General features: G+C 33.1%; 1 protein-coding gene across 3 annotated transcripts; it reads right to left on the reverse strand.

The window, feature by feature from the left end:
- Positions 1-241: 241 nt before the first annotated feature.
- LOC123677113 (eukaryotic translation initiation factor 4B) lies at positions 242-20,342 on the reverse strand. 3 transcript variants are annotated; one of them, XM_045613616.1, is made up of 5 exons: positions 19,988-20,302; positions 12,359-12,714; positions 9,908-10,144; positions 5,228-5,419; positions 242-724 (listed from the first exon to the last, which is right to left on the reverse strand). In XM_045613616.1, the coding sequence occupies exons 1-5, from the start codon at positions 20,000-20,002 to the stop codon at positions 565-567; spliced, it is 960 nt and encodes a 319-aa protein (XP_045469572.1). In that variant the 5' UTR covers positions 20,003-20,302; the 3' UTR covers positions 242-564. The 3 variants fall into 3 exon arrangements, with proteins under 3 accessions (XP_045469572.1, XP_045469573.1, XP_045469574.1); XM_045613617.1 differs by having other exon boundaries at positions 9,908-10,126; positions 19,988-20,253; XM_045613618.1 differs by lacking the exon at positions 5,228-5,419 and having other exon boundaries at positions 19,988-20,342.
- Between the last annotated feature and the right edge of the window lie 1,994 nt (positions 20,343-22,336).

Consider the following 22,336-nt stretch of genomic DNA (forward strand, 5'->3'; position numbering starts at 1 on the left):
AATTCTCACATTCGCATGCAAAAGAAACTATAAAAAACCATTCATTTACATCCTTTTTACTTCGACATGTGGAGTTCCTTGTGATATGTTAAATTTTATTGCATTTCATCACTTTTAGTATTGGCAGGTTATCCAGCTTTTCTTTTTACTCGGTTATTCTTCTTTAATCCACCATTTTACTATTTAATCTCTGGTACCTACTATCTGTTCAAGGGAAGGGTTGGTAGTAGAAAAAGAAATATCATTTTTGTTTTACTTTTAATCTTGAAAGTACAAACTTACTCGATTCTATATCATAAATTCAACAGATAAATCAAAATATATCAAATATTCTACATTTCTTCCAAGGAATATGGAAATAACTCATTCGAAATTATACATACTTAATTTAAATAACATAAGAGAAATGTATTAAAACATGAATTTCAATTCGATACATATTGGTTAACCATATAGATAGGTATTACATTCGTCTTTATTTATGAAGAATCAAAATGGCAGTGCTTGTGAGATACATTGTAAATCAAAAACGAGTTATTTTCATGAGTTTAAAGCTTCCTAATTTCAACCTGAACTGCTACTACCAGGTGATTCTGTGTTGTCTGAACTGGGGGGTTTCATTGTTGTGTTAGCAATTGGAGCTGTGGATGGTCTGCCGTATAAGTAACTGGTTGCTCTGTAACCATCATAGGGGTCTCTGTATCTGTAACGATCATCTCCGTATCTGAAAGTTCAGGAAGAATAAAAATAAATAATAATTATCAACCTTTTACTTATGGGTAACAAATTAACAATGCTTTGTCTGAATTGATGACAGGACAGTAACAAAGTCTAAACATGTATTGTACAAGCTCTAAGCTTTTTTGAGGTCTAACGGGGTTCTCTGGATAGTAACAAAAAAAAACACCGAATTTAAAAAAAAAATATATTTTCTTATCTCGAAGAATATTGCAAATCCAGAGATTATTCAATGAACATTGTGAAATAAGAGACAAGAAATTCAACCTCCTTGAAAAGCCTGTGGTCACAAGATTATTGGCTCAGAGCGTTACTCACTAGTCTGAGAGCGAATGATGAGGTTATTTTATTTATTTATAATGCTGATAATATCAGCAGGTAATTATTCTACCAGGCAGAGTGACTTAACACTTGCTTGCTTAAAGGATATTTTAAGAGGGAATTCCACCACGTTGCTAAGTTCAAAATGAAATTGGGGATATTTCTTCTTACAAATCACCGATTCCTATGTTTTTACATAATGTTGAAATAATTATGGATTCAATATTTTTGATAATTCATTGTTAAAAGTCACTTCAAACCACTTTCAGGTATCCAAGTTCTCGAAAACTTCACTTTTACGTTGAAAATTTGTGCAGTAAAACTGTCTGCGCGAAAATTTGAAGTACACGTCTCAGTTTAGTTTTTAGTGGTGTTTCTGAATATTAAAACAGATTTTCAAAATTCCGATGTACAGTGTGTTGTTTCGAGGATTCAAACGATTCATAATTTTTTGTTAACCCGGACCTGGATTTTCAAGGCGGTTATTGCATGATACGTTTGGGATTTAAATAAGGAACATATTTGCCAAATAGGAAGAAAATATACCGGGTGGTTCGTTTGATATGGCCTCAGAAAGAAACGGGCAAAATTCATAAAACACCCTGTATTTCCGCTACAAAGACAGTAAGACCCATTAAATGGGGTATCTCCAGAACCGCCTTGGTGCCACCTATGCACCTGTGAAGTATTTCTGTTTCCCAATGAAACACCCTGTATCATTTCTATTAATACTATAAATTGGGATGTATTTTGAATTCGAATATTTCTTTAAAATAGTATAAATAATATATTCATTCAGTTTGTCGACTAGACTTTGAATCTCCCTGTACAAACTTTTTTCATTCGATTCTGAACGTCCACAACGAAAAATATCGATCAAACTTTCAACACGTGATTATGTCATAAAATTTACCAGCGTTGATATTGAAATAATTGATCAGTTTCCATTGAGTACGGTCGGCAGATATTGGAAAATTCCGCATCGAACAAAGCCATGACACCAACTTCCTGTCATTTTAATTCCGGTCGGATATATGTACTGGTTCACAAACATTCAGGAGCCCTCGACATCAATCACACCTTCTCTTCCATTGGCCGGCCATTGGAGACATATGAATTCCGATTCTCTCGACGCTATGCGAACAACTATGGCTTTCATTTTGTTTTATACTTGTCCGCCGGTTTGGAATTCCCGAATAAAGGTTTCTATCGAATTTCAAAAACGACCAGAAATGCAAACAGGTTTTATTCAACAATGCCTCTATGGTAGTTCCGGTTATTGTTTATGAGTGTAACTATCGCAGTGAGAGCTTGACTTCCTCTCCTTTTGAAAGAGTTTTCATTTTTGATTTGTGAATGTTATGGTTTTGCATTCAGAGCAAATAATGATTTTTGAATCATCGCTAATTGAGCGCTCTTTCCCTTGTATAGACTGTATGATAGAGTCGATAGATGGTGTAGTTGGCTGCGCATCTTTCGGAAGAATTACACTGCTTGGGATATAATCCCAACCTTCTACGGCAAAGTCATCGACATATCAAAAGCCTTTGAAAACGTATATCATTAGGGGCTGTTTTATATATGTATGTTAAAAGCTCAAAGATTCGATTGAAATATTGCATTCTGAGGTTGATAATGTCATGACAACCAGAAAAAATTCAAGCAGAATATAGGACAAAACTTATATTCTAGTGACAACAAATGCTACTGAGGTGGAACTTTGCAAGTAGATATAAAATAACAATTCCAAGATTGATTGCCACATCCGAATAATAAACATTTTGAGCAGAATATCTTAAAAGATGAAAGCACTGACTGGCTGTCAAGGGTGTAGATAGTTTTTTCCTTGGGGGTAATGATAAAAAATCATTTTCTAATATTCTTTTTTAAATAAGAAAATGAGGGAAACACCGACGTTATGTCTGAAGCTCTTGAACGCTCGTTCATTCATGCGCCAATTGCTTCCTTGGATAATCCTATACATATGCAGTTCAGTGGTCTACACGGGCGTAATTGGTGCATGAATGAACGAGTGGTCAAAAGTTTCGAACTTTTATATAAATGATGAAGAAAATATTTAGGTGATACTCGATTTTAAGTTCTCAACTTCTCATTCATTCCATTTATATTGAACAATTCAAATTGTTAGATTATCTCATCAATAATCTTCAATTTGTTGAGATACTTTTCAAGTAGTTCTATCCCGTTATTTTCATCAGTTTCGTTTTAATTCCACGTTATGGTATTTATTATCTGTGATTGATTTTCATTCCCTAATGCTCAGTAGAACCGTAGTTATATATAGAGATGGCAAATAATAATCTAATGAGAGTTTAACCCAACCATTATACCTATACGATATACATAGATACAATAGAATCTAGTATTATGCTAACTATGTGTATACTTACTGAATCAGGTCGAATATAAGGGTCATCGTAATCTACCGATATTAGAGTAAATTTTAGATTAAACAATAGCTAATGGGATATTCTGTGTCTAGGTTGTAGGGTGAATAATAAACAATATTTTCCTACAACTGCTATGGAAAGTAGCGTATTCTTCATAGCTTACTCAATTTCAAAACTATGTTTTGCTCATACTGTGGGAAATATTATTCCCCACGGCACTTTGCCCACACCTCGCTTGGTAGACCAATGAAATTGGGCTTTTGAGTCGTTTCTATGGAAATGCAACAAACTAGCACATACTGTCAACGAAAGTCATTTTTATTTGAATCAAGTCCATTATTGAAATTTGTACAGTTGTAGGAAAAATATATTATGCAACTTGTGGAGAATAGTATATTGTGCAACAACTGGGGAAAGTCCAACTTTTCTCGCGAGTGTGGAAGTTTGTGGCACGAGCCTGAAAGGCGAATGCCGCAAACACACGAGCGAAAAAAGGACTTTCTCCATATGTTGCACACTATACTTTTCCTACAACTGCACAAATTTCAATAATTCAAGTATGGACTTGATTCAAATCAAAATGACCTTCGTTGACAGTATGTGCTAATTTATTGCGTTTCCATAGAAACGACTCAAAAGCCCAATTTCATTGGTCTACCAAAAAAGGTGTGGGCAAAGTGCCGTGGGGAGTAATAATTCCCACAGTATGAGTAATACATAGTTTTGAAATTGAGAGAGCTGTGAAGAATACGCTACTTTCCATAGCAGTTGTAGGAAAAGTCCTTTTCTCGCTCGCGAGAAAAGTTGGACTTTCCCCACTTGTTGCACAATATACTATTCTAGACTTTTTAGTCGAATCCATGGAGTAATAAACATAGATAGAGAGAGTAAACGCAATTTTTACATGTCCCCAGCATGGTTAGATTTCGTTGTCGGATTGTGATATATTTTCAAATCCACAATTTTACTATATCGATATGAATGTGTATTATATTGAATGAAATATATTTATTTGAGTGATACCCGTTTAAATATGCAAATTTGAATATTTGGAATCCGATATTCTTCCTTATTGACGAATTTATAATAAGCACAATATTTATTATTTTCTGTATCCACCTGCTGAAATCCAAAATTTGGCAACTTTTGCCCTCCTAATGTCATCGGTTGTTTCACGTCGTTTGGCGCGCCTAAAGTTTGTTTCTTGAATTTCTGATATATTTAGGAATTTATTTCAATATATTTCGAGTTAATATGAAATGTTGATTCACTATGGGACATAGAAAGTGCGTTCATTGTGGAAAAACTCGCGAATTGAGTGAAATATCGTATCACTGATATGTTTGTATTTCCGCGCGCTTCATGTCAAAGTTGATAGGTTAAGTTGGGGACAAAATTCGCTTACTGAAAATGATATTATATGCTCCTTCTATCTTCATTACTCTGAAGTCAAATATAATACTTATCGGCCCTCAGCAAAAATATGAGATGGCCGAATTAGAAAATTGTTGAGAAAAATAATATATGAAGTTTTTCTGAAGGAAATGTCCATGCAAGTGATGAATAGATAAGTTTTACGTTTTCCTAATAAGTAAATCATAAATTCCGGGAAAATATAATTACATTTCCAAAAATTGTGAACATCACCTCTGATGTATACGTCGCAAAAAAGCTTTGAAACTATTGATCGGTAATTTGATATTCTGCTCATAAATTCGGATGCTCTTCAGCTTGGACATGGAAACCGGGAAACTCACCTATCCCTGTAATCATCTCTGCCTCCTCCGTAGTTCCAATTACTCGCGTATCCGCCGCCCCAGTAACCTCCACCACTGCCATAATAATAAGGCCTTCTTTCGTAGCCTCTGCTGGAGAAATCATCCCTGTCATCATAATACGACGGCCTGTAATAGTCCCTGTCTCTGTCTCTGTATCCGTCTCTGTTGTCCCTGAAATTTGAATTGTGGACATCTTCATTTATCACCGTGTACTGCAATTTTTGTGAGAGTGCAAAATTTTACGGGCTTTTAGATGTAACGGAGTCTGTCATAGATTCAAACAGAGCACCCGTCATTTCATTACGATGCAATTTTCGTACTGGGAATAGTCTCAAACAATACTCAGAGTAATACACATAGATAGAGGGAGCATATGTTATTTTCGGAAAGCAAATTTTGTCCCCAACATGAACTATCAAATTTGACATGAAGCTCGCGGAAATGAAAATATAATAATCTAAGATCCCGATATAAAACGACCTTCACCGAGATGCTTATTTGATAAAACGTATTTTATATTTAATTTAACATGTCAATAAATATATCACATATGGGTTGCCTAACAAATTTTAGTCCAGAGTAGGTTTAATTAATAATTCAAAAAAAATTTTTTTTCGAACATTTCACCGGTTTGCTTATTAGATAAATTCTATACCAATCGAAAGTATGAAGCCCATAGAATGTGCAAACGTTAGGTTGCCTATTTTTTTCCGGTCACAACTCTCGGGTTGCCAGGTATAAACAGGTCAATCTATACTAGCAATTTGCAACGGTCTGACTATTTAATCAAAATCAATAAAATTAAAGATTATTTCATTATGAACACGGTGGTATAGGGTTACCTGCGAAAAATCAGTCCAGAATCCCGGTTGTCGAATTTTATAAAGTTAAATATTGCTGCGAGTGAATGTGTGCGTTAAATTAAATATAAAATACGTTTTATCAAATAAGCATCTCGGTGAAGGTCGTTTTATATCGGGATCCTATACTATAACAGTGATACGAAAATTCACTCAATTCGCGAGTTTCTCCACAAAGAACGCACTTCTTATGTCCCATAGTGAAACAACGTTTCATATAAGTTCGAAATATTTTGAAATAAATACCTAAATATATCAGAAATTCAGAAAACGGACTTCAAGCGCGCCAAACGACGAGAAACAACCGATGACACTAGGAGAGCAAAAGTTGCCAAACCTTGGATTTCAGCAAGTAGATACAGAAAATAATAAATATTCTGCTTATTATAAATTCGACAATTATGAAAAATATCGTAGTCCAAATATTCAAATTTCCATATTCAATCGGGAATCACTCAAATAAATATATTTCATTCAATATAATATACATTCATAACGGTAAAATAAAATTGTGGATTTGAAATTATATCACAATCCGACAACGTAATCTAACCATGTTGGGGACATGTTGAAATTGTATATACTTCCTCTATTTATGTTCAATACTTTATGAAACAATATAAATATCGACTAATTGATGAGTGATGACAAACTCGTGGTCAAATTCAATTGTATTCGATCGTCCGGCTGAAAACATGAAAAGACCTAAAAATCTTTAGAATATTACAAAAAATTATCAAATTATTTCTGTGACAACAGATCCGATCTGGATGAGATTCTGCATGTATATTCAAAATAACAATTTCAAGCATGCAGAAAATTTGTGTTGTTAGCATCATCAAAACCAAAATAAATTCAAGAAGAATATCGAACAGAATAGTTATTTATAATACAAGTGCAGAAGGCATTGATATTCTTCCACGAGTTCAAAATTCAAAAACGAGCCACGAAGTGGCGAGTTTTTGAATGAACGAGTGGTAGAATGAGCCTTCTGTACGACTATTATACATTATTTTCTCTAATTCATTGCATTCTTATTGAAATTAATGAAATATTTCCATAAATATCATTCAGTGATTTTTGCATTGAAAAATGTTGATTGGCAGAACTGATTTATTTAAGGCAAATTGATGAATTGACAGATAAAGCCGTGGCGGAAAGTTCGAAGTACCAACTTATAATAATAAAATATAACCATGAAAACTGTGCGTTTCTGATATATTCTCGCACGATTTTGTTCTACAAGATGTGGAAGAATGAACGGAGTAAACACAGAATTAGAGAAAACTAATATTTCATCAGAAGTAGATCCGCTACGTATTCCCATGGACACGATAGCGAAATTAGAAGAGAGCGATGTAGGAATCGATCTCGGAAACGATAGGAGTACCTTTTTTTTAGCTCAATGTTCAAGCTATCCAATTTTGTTTTTTTTCTACTCCTTATCATACAGGGTGTTGCAAATGTAAGCATTAAAATGTACAACCTAGTCCGTATCTCTTCAGGGAGGGGTGGTAGGAAAAAAAATGATGGGAACTTGTAATCCTATTTTTTTATGTTTTATCTGAATCCGAGAGATTTCCCACATTTTCCCGGACACCCTGTATATTCGGAAAAGTTTGTTCACAATGCGTATTTTGAATTTCAGAATATTTATTTTAGCGCCCTATATGTATAATATAAACGGTTGAATTTATAGAGGATATGTAATAAAGATATTTGATCAGTATCACGAGATCTGAAACATATAAAGAATTCGAGCCGATTCACCGTAGTTCTTCTATAGTTCTTTTGAAATGTGTCGTTGGGGATGTTTGAATATTTCAGTGGTTTGGTCACGATATTATTATGTTATCCCAGCAGGCATCTTGAAGCCTCACCTCTTCTCAAAGTTGTGGGAGCACAAAATGGAACGGTAAACGTGAAAAAATAATGAAGGACATGTTGCGGAACTTGAACGTCTGATAACATGGAACTGGGGATCTATTTTTAGCAGTCTAACGATCACTTTCAACTTCTTCTACAAATTGATGGTAGGGGTGAAAAAGTTCCCCATTTGGGGAAGATATATATACTGTCAAAAGGCATATCATTCGGTATTCCGACTGGAAAAATTTTGATTCAATCATAATGGACGCACTTTTGTCAAGAGTTATTATCCAATAAAGCTAAACTATTACATATACAAGGTGTTACCAAATAAGTTTGAAAGTTTTTAGTGGGAAAATCTTTTCGAAAATTGAGGGGGGATGTAAACGAGTGCTCTTTGGTCTTTCCTTGAAAAGTTACACGCTTCTAAAAATGAGATGGCATTTTTTTTAAATTTTTTCTAGAAAGAGTGGAAGGAATTGTATATTGTGATTATGTTCTTACAATTGGAACAAAAAGTTACAGCCACCTACTAGATTTTTTAGATGCAAAATATTTTATCTTTTAATTGAGAACATATTGCTTTCACGGGCACAATACAGAAAGGAGTTGAAAAATTTTAGCAATAAATCATTAATTTTAAGACAATAATAAATTAGGGAATTTGTAACAGTAGAATGAAAGTTTATACGGAATTCCATCAAAATGCAAAATTTCGATATCTCAGAATATTTCCTTGGAATTTTCTACGCATAATTTTCAGAGAAAGAGTGAAAATTTGAAAAATTCAGCTTTGTACCTTCAAAATGATCGAGTTTTTCTTCTGTAATAACCTTTTGAACCAAAAGAATATCCTTGTGATGATTCATTTCGAAATACATCGGTGGCACGTAAAAATGCTATAAAACACAACAGAAACCAAATTTTCGTATTTAGTCAAGGGTCGTTTTCATCCGAAATAGACAAATTGGAATGAATCCTTCCAAAATTTAATAGCTGTTCATAGTAGCATGTATCGTAAAGAGAAAAATCAAACCATTTAAAGTCAGAAATGACATTGTGTTGAACGTATCACGTAATTTAGTTTTCATGGCTTGCCACTTTGCCACTAGAGAATTTTAAAAACGGTAGATACGATCGAGCAGAAATCTACTTACTTCGTTACAAATTAACGACTCGAGGTGCATGCGAAGTTTAGTGAAATAATTATATGAAGATAAATTAGAACAAGTGCGCTAAAGCTTCTGGTCATTATCTTAAATTTTTCATATCCATAACAACTGAGGACTCTAGCACCTAAGCGAGTCGGGGTAGAAACATTGAAATATTTTATTCACAAATGAAATATTTGAGGAAGCAGTTTTTTGCAGGATATAAATGTACACTATAATATACTAGCAATGGAAAGCGAGGTTGAATATATTCGAATATTGACAGAATTATAGGTTAAATTCCACCTATCATTTTGTTGATTTGAATTTAATGTTGAGTGATTACCAAAATCAATGAAAATCATTATTAACAATCGGAGCTATGAATATAATATTTTGTAGGCATTCATACCCATCAGACGATTAATGGAAACGATGGAATCAATCAATTATAACATGAAATGATCCTTTATTCGTTTCAATTTTAACACACACATATTTCTATTTTGTGGTAAATATAAATTGATTGTTTCCAACCGGCTTACAGATAATCTGCTTGGTCTTCAATATGCAGTTACCAAAATTTGAATAATTATCAATCAAGAAATGAACGAGAAGTAAAGAACTATAATCAACACACAAATAGAAATAACTGAATTTCAAGTACAAAAGAAAACGAGAAAGGAAAAGTGTCCTAAACACATATCTGCGCATTCGCCAATTTGTACTTTTGTCGCTCTACGTCTACGACCTACTTTATGACCAGAAATTTCACTTACCTATAGTCATATCCTCTATTATCATATCCTATTCCTCTATCATATGTCCTGTCTCTGTCTCCATAACGATCTCTGTCCCCATAACGATCTCTTCCTCCGTAACGGTCTCTTTCTCCATAGCCTCTGTCTCTATCATAGTAATCCCTTCCTTGATCGTATCTATCGGATCTGTCATAATAGCGGTCATACGGGTCATATCTTTTATCGTAGTAGCGATCTCTATAATAAGGGTTAATTCTTGAAAAAAAAACAATGGAATAGACATTCAGACGAACGCTATTAGCTAATATATTTGTCTAATTCTCAAATATACAGGTTGTTTCATGAAAAACATATACTATATATTTTTCACAATCTGGACCTGCGCTATCGGCAAGTGTCTAGAAGTGGAATATTTGTAATTGTATTAGACTTATTTCTTGAAATTTTCATGGAAATCCATAAAGGCATTCAAAATATCAATACATTCGCAGATTCACAGGAATGTGTATATTGTAAATTGAAATATAGGTACCCAATATTGATAACATATTGATACGAAGTGATCAAGTATCGCGAATAGGTTTGTTTGATAAAGTTTTTTTTAATGAAGTTATTGAGGATAAATCTGCTTTTTGAAAATTTGACGTACATTAAAAATATATTCTTCTCAGTCCGTACCTGTTCTATCGAAAAGTCACTAGAAAAGAATATCGGACTTTATCCTATACTTATTCCATCAAATTTTCATGGAAATCCATAAAGACGTTCAAGAATCATGCCGATTGAATGTTTTAGATAAAAACATCAATCAACCTGCATCTATTGAACGATTATATTTAGGACATATTTCGAACACTACCCAAAATGTCCTTAATCTTCCTGATCTGGTCCCCAGTGAGTACTGGCTTCTTGAATGAATAATGGAATTTACCTCTAATGAAAAAATGATTGCTAAGATTGAAGCCTATTTCGAAATCAAAGATGAATATTTCCACAAAAAAGGTATTCAAAATTAAGATTAGCGTTTGAGTACCTCTATCACACTGAATTTCATTATGATTACGAATAAAGTAGTACTTTTTATAAAAAAAAGTGTTTCTACTGGTTGAGCTCAGGATTTGTTGAGTGGAGTATTACGTTTTGAAATATAAACACATTTACCTATGATGTCCTTTCAATGGAAAAACAAAAAAGTACGTCATGCAATGTTTTTCATGCAAATATTATTTTTAGTACGCTTGGTAAATTTCAAAGATTATTTCCTCATTGTGAAATGTTTTGAGTGAATATTGCACAAGACCTTTATTATCACGATTATTTTTAACTTGTTTGCCCTTCACAATGGATTTTATTTCGTCATTTATCAGTTATTCTTATAATTCCTGCAAATTAACATTAATTTCTCCATATTTTAGGTAATCTAAACTGATAGTTACTTCAGAAAATTATGATTTCGATCGACTCTTCAAATATATGTTTTGAAAGGTTTATGACAATATCACAAAATCATATATCCGTGAAAAAACCTATCAAAAATCATTACAAAATAAGTAAAATTATACTTTCGTGGAAGTCGTCATACTGTGCCGCCCTCTATTTATCTGCTTCGAAAAAGGAAAAAAGATGAGGTGAATGTACAATTTCATACAAACTACAAAGTTTGGTCATTGCAGGAGCGCTAGAGGGGAAATTAATGGGTACCAAAGATTGACTGATACGCGAAAAACCACGTGGTGGTAATCCTTCTTAACCAAGGAATTGAAGACCTAACTATATACAGGGTAAGTCGAAAATGTATACCGAAGGATATAACACCATTAATATCCTTTTTAAGCCATGAGTTTATTCATCAAACTATACTTATTTTTCAATGTAGTTTCAATCAAATCAAATCAAATTTATTTCACAAATATTTACAAAGCCAAAGGTAACAATTAATAGTCAAAAAAATATATATACCAAAACATTTGAAACAGAAAACAGTTTCACCCCCAGAAAGATCGGTACATATTTTTGACTAACCCTGTATAACTTTAAAAAATGAAGTGTCATATTATTCAGAAATACATGAATTCAACATTAGAAAATTTGAAATTTATTTGCCTTTCAAAAAAAAATTGTTTTTGGCATTGAATCGAGATATTAAGAGAAAGAACTAGTATATCAGTAGATTTATGGATTTGAAGGATTAAATTATTTGATATAATGATATAATTATATGATTTTGCAATTTGGAAAATAGTTTCATCTTCAAATATCTATGACTTATATATCAACTGTTTTCCAAGTAAAACCATGCTCAAAATATTTCAGTATTTTGATGTGGTCTCTTTATTAAGTAGAAGGGTTTTTTCGAATAGATATTCCTTTCAAATCATAATAATCATTATCGATAAAACAACACTTCTTGTTGGGATTGATCTCAAACCCGATGAGTAAATATTTGGATTATCATCATTGAGTATTTACCTGGAATCGTCATATCTATCATCGTATCTATCCCTATATCCTCTGTCATCATAAGAACCCCTCCTATCGTAAGGATCATAAGGATATCTTCCTCCTTCGCACCTAATACATCTCTTCCCCAAATTCGTGCTGGAGGGGTCTCGGGTATCTGAGGCGTCTTCGGGCTTGATGGTCCTTGTGTTTAACACAGATTCGCTGGGTATATTTCCCCCATATCTATCTAAGTATAATTTATCCTCTCTTGGGACTCTGTTTAGTTTGTTCGTATCTAAGTTAAATACATCCTTCAGTGAGGCAGTGTAACAGATGTCGAATATAATCGGCAGTATGATGAAGACTTTGGTTTTAGTGTAATCCTGTGAATAAATAGATGTGATCTTATTACATTGGGTCAATGATTGATGCGATAACTAGCATACTTGTATAATTAATATGTACAGGGTTAGAACTGTTTAGAGGATCACTAAAGAGACGAGTGTGTTGGTGTGAACAGATCCGAAATATCATTGGTTTCAAGATATCTCGAAAAAAACTGAAAACCGAGATTTTCTTTTTTTTCTGTATAACTCATTTGTTTTTGGAGATAACTTGACGAAATTTGGTTTGTAGCCATCATTCAATATGGAGATACTAATAGTGTCTTCAGATTTTTTCTGTTTTCCATTGTTTCAGAGACGCGATAGTCATGTGATAATTTCACATAAAAATTCTTCAAATTTTCGTACCTAGACTCGATAGTTTGGTAGAGTGTGATACATTGTCGAATTCGTAATTTTTTTTTATCACCTCATAATCATTTATCACGTCAATAAGAAAAAACTATCGCGTCTCTGAAATAATGGAAAACAGAAAAAATATGACGACATCATTAGAATATCGAATATCTATATTGGATAATGAATACAAACCGAATTTCGTGAAATTATCTCCAGAAACAAATAAAATATACAGAAAATAATAAAATCTCGATTTTCAGTTTTTCCGAGATATTTCGGGAACCATTGGATATATTTTGGATCTGTTAACATCAACACACTAATCCATAAATAACTTTTTTGTGTTTTAAGCCACCCTGTATCTCTAACGGTTTTTGATATCCCTGTAGTACCCCTCTAAATGGTTCTAACCCTGTATAATAGGGCTCAGTATTTTCGATGATTCCTCTGTAACAATTAACACTCTACAAGGAAATTGAAGGAAACTCGTTAAGATAACATTCAACTCATATACAGAGTGCCAATAAAGTAACTGAACTCGTCAATGATTCTTGTACGAAGAATTTTACTCAATTTTTTCAAAAGTTCTTTAGTTTTGCGATCTGTTACTGAAAAATTGTCACCTTTTGTAGTGATTTCTAACAATTTTCCTATTTTCAGTGATGGCATAGTTTTAACTTGTCAAATATTAAAGGAAGACAGTTTCAAAAGGGATAACTGCCCAGATAGCAGGGTATTCAAAATGAATGATCTTTTTGGAAAACCCTTTATATATCATCGAAAATTTCAACTCTTGTCACAGAAATATTTGGTGTTTCTTCCCAATCTTTTTGAATTTTATTAGTCTTGATTCATTCAATATTTATATATTTATTAATAATGAATGAATACATACAGAATAATACTTGTATTCGCTTAAATAATTTGTTATATCATCCAATCATTCTGAAAAGTGACATAGAAAAATATTAAAATCGATTCTTCTTCTTTGGCAACTATACCTAATTTTGGAAGTATAAAATCGAACGGAAATTGCCAAACTGCATATTTTGGGGGAACACAACACATCACTATTATTCCAAAGTGCTGAATATTCATTAGGCTAATTTCACAGTTTCGACTCTGGATATAAAGGCCTGTAACCACTAGTATCCCAAAACACGTTGAATTGACAATAGGGAATAAGTGGAGCATGATATGTAAAGCAAACAATATCTGATGTATTTCGTCCATTCAATGGTGGGAACTACCGTGTGAAATTTCGTACGTATAGTGTTTACAATAATAACGTATTCAAATCTTTATGACTCTCGAAAACATTGACATTCTTTTCGACATGAACCATTTACGATTCATAATTCATTCAGTCGACCTTGGATATTTGATTACAAACTTCGTGAATTTAATTGAAGATTTTCATTTGAAGTCTAGACTAATATGTTAATTGCCGAAATTAATTAATCTTATCAGGTAATCAGGGAGTTCGTGCGATTTTTTTATTGTAAAAAAACAACATTCATCAAAAGCAGGTAATATGCTATAGTAAATCAAAATAATCCACATCAATCTCAATAACATTTGGCTTAAGTGACACCAATCTGGGTATGTCAGCATCTATAGTAGGTACTGATTCGAATATTCAACTTGTTAAGAGTCCGTTCACGCGGCGCAAATACAGGCGTTTTCTTAACTAATTCGGTCTTGATTTTCTCAGGAACGGTAAACGCTATCACGATGCAGAACGGCTATATTAAAATCTGTACAATTCAGAAAAGGAAAAAACGCATGAAGATAAAATCAATTTTTTGAAGATGGATATTATTGATAGCGTCAGTCATATATTTGGTGAACTTAAGAATTGTGCCACATTAGGCTACTTTTGTGAGAAAAAAGTAGCTGATCAAGATAACTATATGCAAGATTTGTGACAGTTCGATATAGAGGAGAAAATTATGCAGGCGTTGAGATATTTAGCACTTCATGCCAGAAGTCTCATAGAAAATGTAACAACGAACATTGTGGAACAATTCAATCCTATGATCAAAGAGTAAGAGGTAAAAGAATTAATTACGATTTGAGAAGATGCTACCAAAGTCCTTGTTAGGCAGTAGTTGTTGCAAAAATATGCTATACGCTATACACAAAGATATGATAGGTCGTAGTCCAGGAGAAACGGTGAAGAGAATGGAAAAAAGTAGTGTCTTCAAAAAGAAAAAGAAGAAGGGACTGGAAGCTACAGTTCTCTGCAGGGCCAGATAATAATTATTGAGAAAATTGTGAAAACCCAGACATGGATGAGGAAATGTTCCAATTATATAGGACTGAATTCTTGAGGGGTTTAATCAAAACAGAAAGAAATTGAGCTGAAAACACGGCTTCAAACTGATTCCGCTGATTGGCATCAGCAGAGGAGGAAATTGTTGACGGCTTCAATATTTGGAAAAATATGTAAAATGCCTCCTATTTCAAGTTATTGCTCAATAGTTGAAAGCATTTTATATAAAAATTTTTCTACAAAAGCTATAGATTGGGGAAAAATAATGAAGATCAAGCGAAGCGTCTATTAGAGAATGAATTGTGCTCGAAGATCACAAACAGTGGCCTTTTTATTAATAAAAAAAAGGTCTAGGTCCTTCTCTAGATGGCATTTTTGAAAAAAGTAATCATTCAATTGAAATCAAATGCCTTTTTTCAGCAAGAAATAATATGATAAAGGACGCTATTGAAAGGAAACAAATCACATATTTGGAAAAAATGATGATCAGGAATATCGATTGAAACAAAGTCAGAATTATTATTTTCAAGTTCAGGGACAATTAAATATAGCTGAAAGAGAAAAATGCTTTTGTCGTGTGAACTTTGAAGGACACTTTATTCATCGAAGTCAATATCGATGAAGAGTTTTTCGAAGGAAAATTTCATTAGAACTGTGTTTTACCTGTAATAATTGACCTAAGACATAGAGGATTAAAAATAAGGATCCTCAATACAAACTAGATCTTCAGGATAAGAAAAATTGAAGAAAACAGAAGGCGATTTGAATTATATCATTATGAACCAAGCTGATTTTTTTTTAATTATAACAAAGTACTATTCCTTAAAACTGTAGATATTTATGAAATGAGTTCATCAAAATTCTCAATGAAACTTTTTTATTTCGGATTAGATATTTCAAAATTCATTCCATTTAATTCATAAGGGTTTTTAACAATTCAAAAAATGAGGATAATGGTATATCAAAGCGTATTTGAATTCTCAATTCGATATCAAGTAATTATGGAAAGTAGAGTCTTTTTCAAAACCTAAAAAACAGTTCTTGTTTTTCAACTCTGTTCTTATCATAAAGAAACCGTCTTTACAACCATAATCATAGGTGACCATTTGACAATCATTTCATTTCATCAAAATGTCGAAAATGCGGCTGCATATTCCGACACGCACTAGTAGAACTCGAGAAAGAAACGAGATCATCCCAATGCGTTACAAATTCATTCTATCTGGGCTGAGGGCCTAATACGGTCTCGATATTTTTACTACGATAGTCGACGCCCACCCGCTCTTGCCCCTTCACGTTGCGACCCCTCTGCTTCCCAAGCAGTAAGCAGTGTGGTGTAAACAGACTCTTAACAATCGAGAACAGGTAACTTTACCAGGAAAATGAACTCTGTGGTACCTTTGAGGTTCTGCATTATTGTATTACAAAAACTTCTTTAGTTTTATCGAAGAAAACTGTTCATAACTTGGTAATGTAAGGAAGTTATTCTAGTTCCATTTGAATCTGAATACAGAGTCTGTTAGTACTAGCCGATATTGTGTATTAACTAGAGATGCTATGGAGCTTCGATTCCAATTCCAACGATTGAAATTATACTTCCGATTTCGGTTCCTTCACTTTTGAATCGCAGGTTAAGAATGTTAAGATAATGAATAACTAATGAAGTTAGAGCGATTTAGATCGATTGGAAAAACAAGAAAGCAGAAGAGTATTTGCCTCTGCTACATCCTTTTGAAGAGAGCGGTAGGAATACCTGATTTTCATCAATAATTTCATTAATTCACACACTGAGGTTAACATTAATGAACCTGACACAAATGAAAGATTTGAAACTGATAAAATGTACTCTCGACCAATTGAATTCAAGATACGGAGACCTCACAATAGAAATATTGACGTTCCAGCAGCAAAAAGGCCAAGGTTGGTTCACCAGTAGTTAGTCAATCTAGCAATATTAACAGTGTTCCAACAATTTTATCGGATATTATTGTTAAGCAACGATGAAGATGATCAACCACATCAGACAAACCTGCAGTTCCTCATATTGAAGGGACTATTACATAAATATTCACAAAAACGTATTCCTATCAGTAAATTTCTGAGCTCGAATGCCGCCAATATTTGTCATGTCCACCAAGCTCAGTAGCAAGAGAACATTCAGTGGGGTTGGCCTAATATATGACCCATTGCGAAATATATTGGACGGAGATAAAGCTGCGAAGCTTTCATTATAGTTTAAAATTGAATACATTTTTTTGTACTTCAATTCGACATTATTTCGAATGATCAATATAAATCATTATTTATTGAAATTAAAGAGACAAAATTATGTTACAAATTACAATTAATTAAAAATTAAAATTGAATATTTTCGTTCAGATTAGAATATTTTCCTGCCCTTTCCTACCCACGTTATTTGCCTAATGAATATTCAAACCATACTAATACATATGTGTTTATATTGTTTTGACTTCAATAATGATTAAATCTTCATATGAACCCTGCGAAATTGTCAGAATAGCCTACCTGAATTCTCATTAAATGAATAGCATTGGTGCACACGATTCTCAACAGGTGAATTAATCTTCAGAATTAAATATACGTAATATATGAGCCGAGCAACCCCAGTGGTAAGCATTTATGAAATATTCAAAACCTTGTTGGTCCGGCTTTGGGTTAATTCATTTTGGGACAATACTAACAGTTGTTGGAGAACAGATGCCGTAAGTTCTCATTAGAATGAGTGTCTTCATCAGAAGATTCCTATATTTTGTCTTGTTCTGAACATAAAAATTAATTATTTGAATAGATACTGTTTGATTTATGTACTTATATGAAAATTCCTTCAGTTTCATTTTTGAATTATTTTTGCATTGAATTTGTCTTCAATTTCAATAACTTTACCATTATTCTTTATTCAACGATTTGTATATCTAATATACAAGAAGAATGACGCGAAGTCTCGGAATTTTAGTAGGTTTGATTTTCAAGTTATAATTCCTGAGATTGCGCGATTTTTTTTATTGAAATTTGATTACCATGATGACTGATAAAGCCATCTTGCTTTCGTGGAAATCCTAAAAGTGTGCTGGCATTTTCTAAGCGGCTTTCTTGAATGAATATGTGAGTTAGTGATGAAACTATTGATGAAGCTGTAGCAAACAGAAGAGGACTCATTGCCACAAAAATCCAGGAAATTTTACGAAAAGCCCGTCAAAGAATGCTGTGAATGGTGTCTGATGAAATTCTTAAAATCAGAAGTGTACTACCCTTAATCTGTTGCGATATGGGGAGGTCTATGTCGAGGAGGGGACAGCTGGTGGCTGATGAAGAAGAAAAAGAAGAAGAAGACTAACCTTAAAGAGAGGGCGCAACAGCCCCAATAATTTGAATAGGCAATAAAGATCGAGTTACACCTCATTTCAAAAGTTTTTGAATTCGCTTTTCATAAACCTTCGACATGAATTTCTGAGATAGAAAATTTGACAAGAAAATCAAAATTCTCTTGTGATCGTCTCATTTTATTGTTCACTAGACAATGCAAGGAAACATTCAAATTCAATGTCATTAAAAGCCCTCTGGTGTGAGATAAATTTGAGAAACTCTCTCGAATTCTTGGTCAAAAATGTAAAAATAATCTCAGATGTTTTACAAATGTGTTCAACAGCAGAAGCCTCGCAAAATTTCAAATTCTGTTTACACTATTATATGGCAGCCAATTTTGAGTCAGTAGAACATTTAATTCGAATTATTTCCTATAAAGTAGGCAGAATGGGCTCCTTTTCAAACACGAATGCGAAATTCGAAAACGAGCGAGTTTTCGAACGCATGAGTGTTGGAATTACCTTCTGCAACGAGTATTAGACGATATTTTCTATATTTCAGTCAAGTTTTGTGATATATTGTCGAAAATTAATGAAAAATTCTGATTATACATCCTAGTGACTTTTGTATTGCATCTTGGCCATTGGTGTGGCTGTTACGAAAATTGACAGATAACGGAATTTGAATATGAATCGTACATTTCGAATTTTGCAATAATTTACAATTACACATTAAATTTGGGAATTATGTCTATCGAAATCGATTTAACACCACCAGAAATAATAGAAATTGCGAATAATGTTGCAAATCATTTCACTATATCCAAATTATATTATATTGACAATTATTGACGTTTGTTGAAATTTGATAGTTTCGGAAATCAGTATAACACACACAACGAAAAATATAACTGAAAACGATGCTGTAATGAGTTCGTTACAGCACTGTTTTTAGAACAGTAATGAATTCATTACAATACTCAAATAGAGAAAGATCTTTAGAATGAGCGCTCACTCGACCTCTATGTATTTCTTATTTAAATCCTTGTCCTTATAGCTCCTCTCGTAGAGGGTTGTGTTTTCAAGACTCAAAAATACCGTAAAACCTGTCTCTCCATGATTATTAAAAATCTTAACTGACTAAATTTCGCAAATCATTATAATAATGGAAAAATCGAGGGTGGCTCTTTGCTTTTGAACACTATTAATAGTTCCAGCGACCAAACAATTACAAGTGATAAAATGATACCCCATATTCTAATTTCCTTCATATCCTCCTCGTAAAACAACACAAAAATAATATCCAAATACGTACCTGATTCCACCGCATTTTCGATCAGTCGGGTAGTCACCCTTATGTAAATCACCGGAACATAAAATTGCACTCAATGCACTATAAATATCTTACTGGAACACAAACAAAAATGGCTCGGTGTCAGACAGCCATCCGAATGGTATGGAAAATATCGTAGTGAGATCACGAGTATAATATCCAAATTTGTGACTGTGGCCGCAAGGTTTCTATGAGATTTATACACCGTATCGCCTGCCTGGGAGGATGGGGCATCATCGGAAACCTTGTACCATGACGTTATGGGGGGACATAATACCAAATATTGAGTTTATTCACTCCTGTAGAACAACAGACGTTTAGACACGCCGAGTTCAGGAAGAACAAAAATGGAAATAATTTAAAGGAATGAGTCACACCTTAATAACCCCAATGACTATGTTTTAGTCAATTACTTCGATTGTTCAAAAATGATACGATATTCACACATAGTTTCACACCAAAGGTATGTTCATGTTTTTCTGGTAATGGCAGTGAAACGTGACCTGCGCTAGGCGATTCTTCGAAAATGAATAAGTCAATGAATTTTCGAGATATGGATGATATCTTCGTAATTGAATGAGAGACGGAATTTAATAAAATAAAAATTGCAGGAAAACACAATGCAGAATATTAATAACATGGTTATTCACAGAGTGAATGGGTTTTACATGTTAAATAGTAAATGACCCATTGAATCTCCTGGGCAAAATTATTGCACTCTATTGAGAGATCTATTATCATAAAATAAACAACATTATTTTAATTTTTTTTTTATTCAAGTACTTGACCTCCGAGAGAATTTTTAGTAGCTGAGCGTTTTTTGCCAATTTGGAGAATTGATTGTGTTCTGTGTGGATTTTATTACTGCGCCTCACATCATTTCAGGTAGGTATTGCATTGTTGATTGTTTAATTATCAGCGAATGGTTGGTTACTTCCTCAAAAATAGAAAATGTTTTATTTGACTAAGGGTTGGAACTCAGGAACCTCACAGCAGTATCTATTGGAAGAAGGAAAAAGCTCTATATTTCAACCACCCTGAAAGTTTTAGATAACAATGTGTTTTCTTTCACTTATGCTTGATGTTTTTCTCATCAATTCCTCTTTCTTATGCATAAATTATCACTCTAAATTTTTTTCTTCGTTGTTGACTTCATATAGAGGTAATTTTGAACTAGATTTTTTCACTAATTTTTCTATTCAGTTTTATTTTTTCTATGAGACAATTCTATTTTTCTTTCTTCCCGTTTATAATGCCTATATTGTTGCTTTTTTCTATCGTTCCATATTTGTTGCTTCACTTTTTGCTTCCATCATCAATTCTATCATATGGAACATGAATACATGTTGCTCTTATATTATTTCGATCAGATACATAAAGGCACATCCATTTTCAGACAATTCCAGTTTCAACTAGTTCTGCCGCAGTTAAGAGCGCTAATGGATAAAATCCGACAAGGATTTAAGTAAATGTGACTATTGAAAATTTTGAAAATTGAAGAAAAATATCGAAAGAAAATTACCAAATATTCCTGTGGCCACAAAAGCACAAAAAAAAAGTGCAGAATTGGAAACCGATCACATCATCAAAACCATAGAAGATTCAAGAAGAATAGTGAAAAAATAATACTAAATACTGAATATTTTCGTAATTACATATACGGTCCAGTAGAGATTTTGCCTTTAGATTCAGAATAACTATTCCGAGATTCGTTCAAAATATTGTGTAGATACCGTTGCCAGAACAATAGAAAATTTCAGAAGAATAACGAAAAAATTGACCAATATTACCGATTTTTCGATTTCGAGTTTCTATATAGAACAATTTCAAACTCAATGCAAAATTCTAAGTTGATCAGGACTTTGAACAAATATTAGACGAATTTTGAGAACAAAAAATACAAGTTATTCCCTTATAACTCATGCAATCGGATTGATATTTTGCGTGCATAAAACGGATTACTATTTCAAGCTTCGTGCAAAACTTAGCGTAACAGAACCATAGAAAATTGATAGAGAATATTGAAAAAATACCCAATATTTCCGTGTTCAAAAAACCAACTGAAAGGGATTTTGTGTATTTACATATATGAAATAACAATTTCAAGCACTGGCAAGTCAGGAGCTTCTGAGCGCTCGTGCATTCATGTGCAAATTCAGTGGTCTTCAAGAGCGTAATTGGCGCATAAACAATGAGCGTTTGAAATCACCTTACTCCGTGTGCAAAATTTAGCTGTTAGCAAATTCAAGCAAAAGATTATATAACAATAACAAATATTTCCGTAACAACAATATGTAAAATAAACAACTGTTCATATCAAAATCCAAGAAG

Source organism: Harmonia axyridis, chromosome 3 (genome assembly GCF_914767665.1).
Source record: "Harmonia axyridis chromosome 3, icHarAxyr1.1, whole genome shotgun sequence".
NCBI classification, from domain to species: domain Eukaryota; kingdom Metazoa; phylum Arthropoda; class Insecta; order Coleoptera; family Coccinellidae; genus Harmonia; species Harmonia axyridis.

Coding starts and splice junctions, on each gene's coding strand:
- LOC123677113 (XM_045613616.1), bottom strand. Junction 5,420..9,907: donor AATAGAGGATATGACTATAG/GTAAGTGAAATT, acceptor TTCAAATTTCAG/GGACAACAGAGACGGATACA. Junction 725..5,227: donor AGAGATGATTACAGGGATAG/GTGAGTTTCCCG, acceptor CTGAACTTTCAG/ATACGGAGATGATCGTTACA.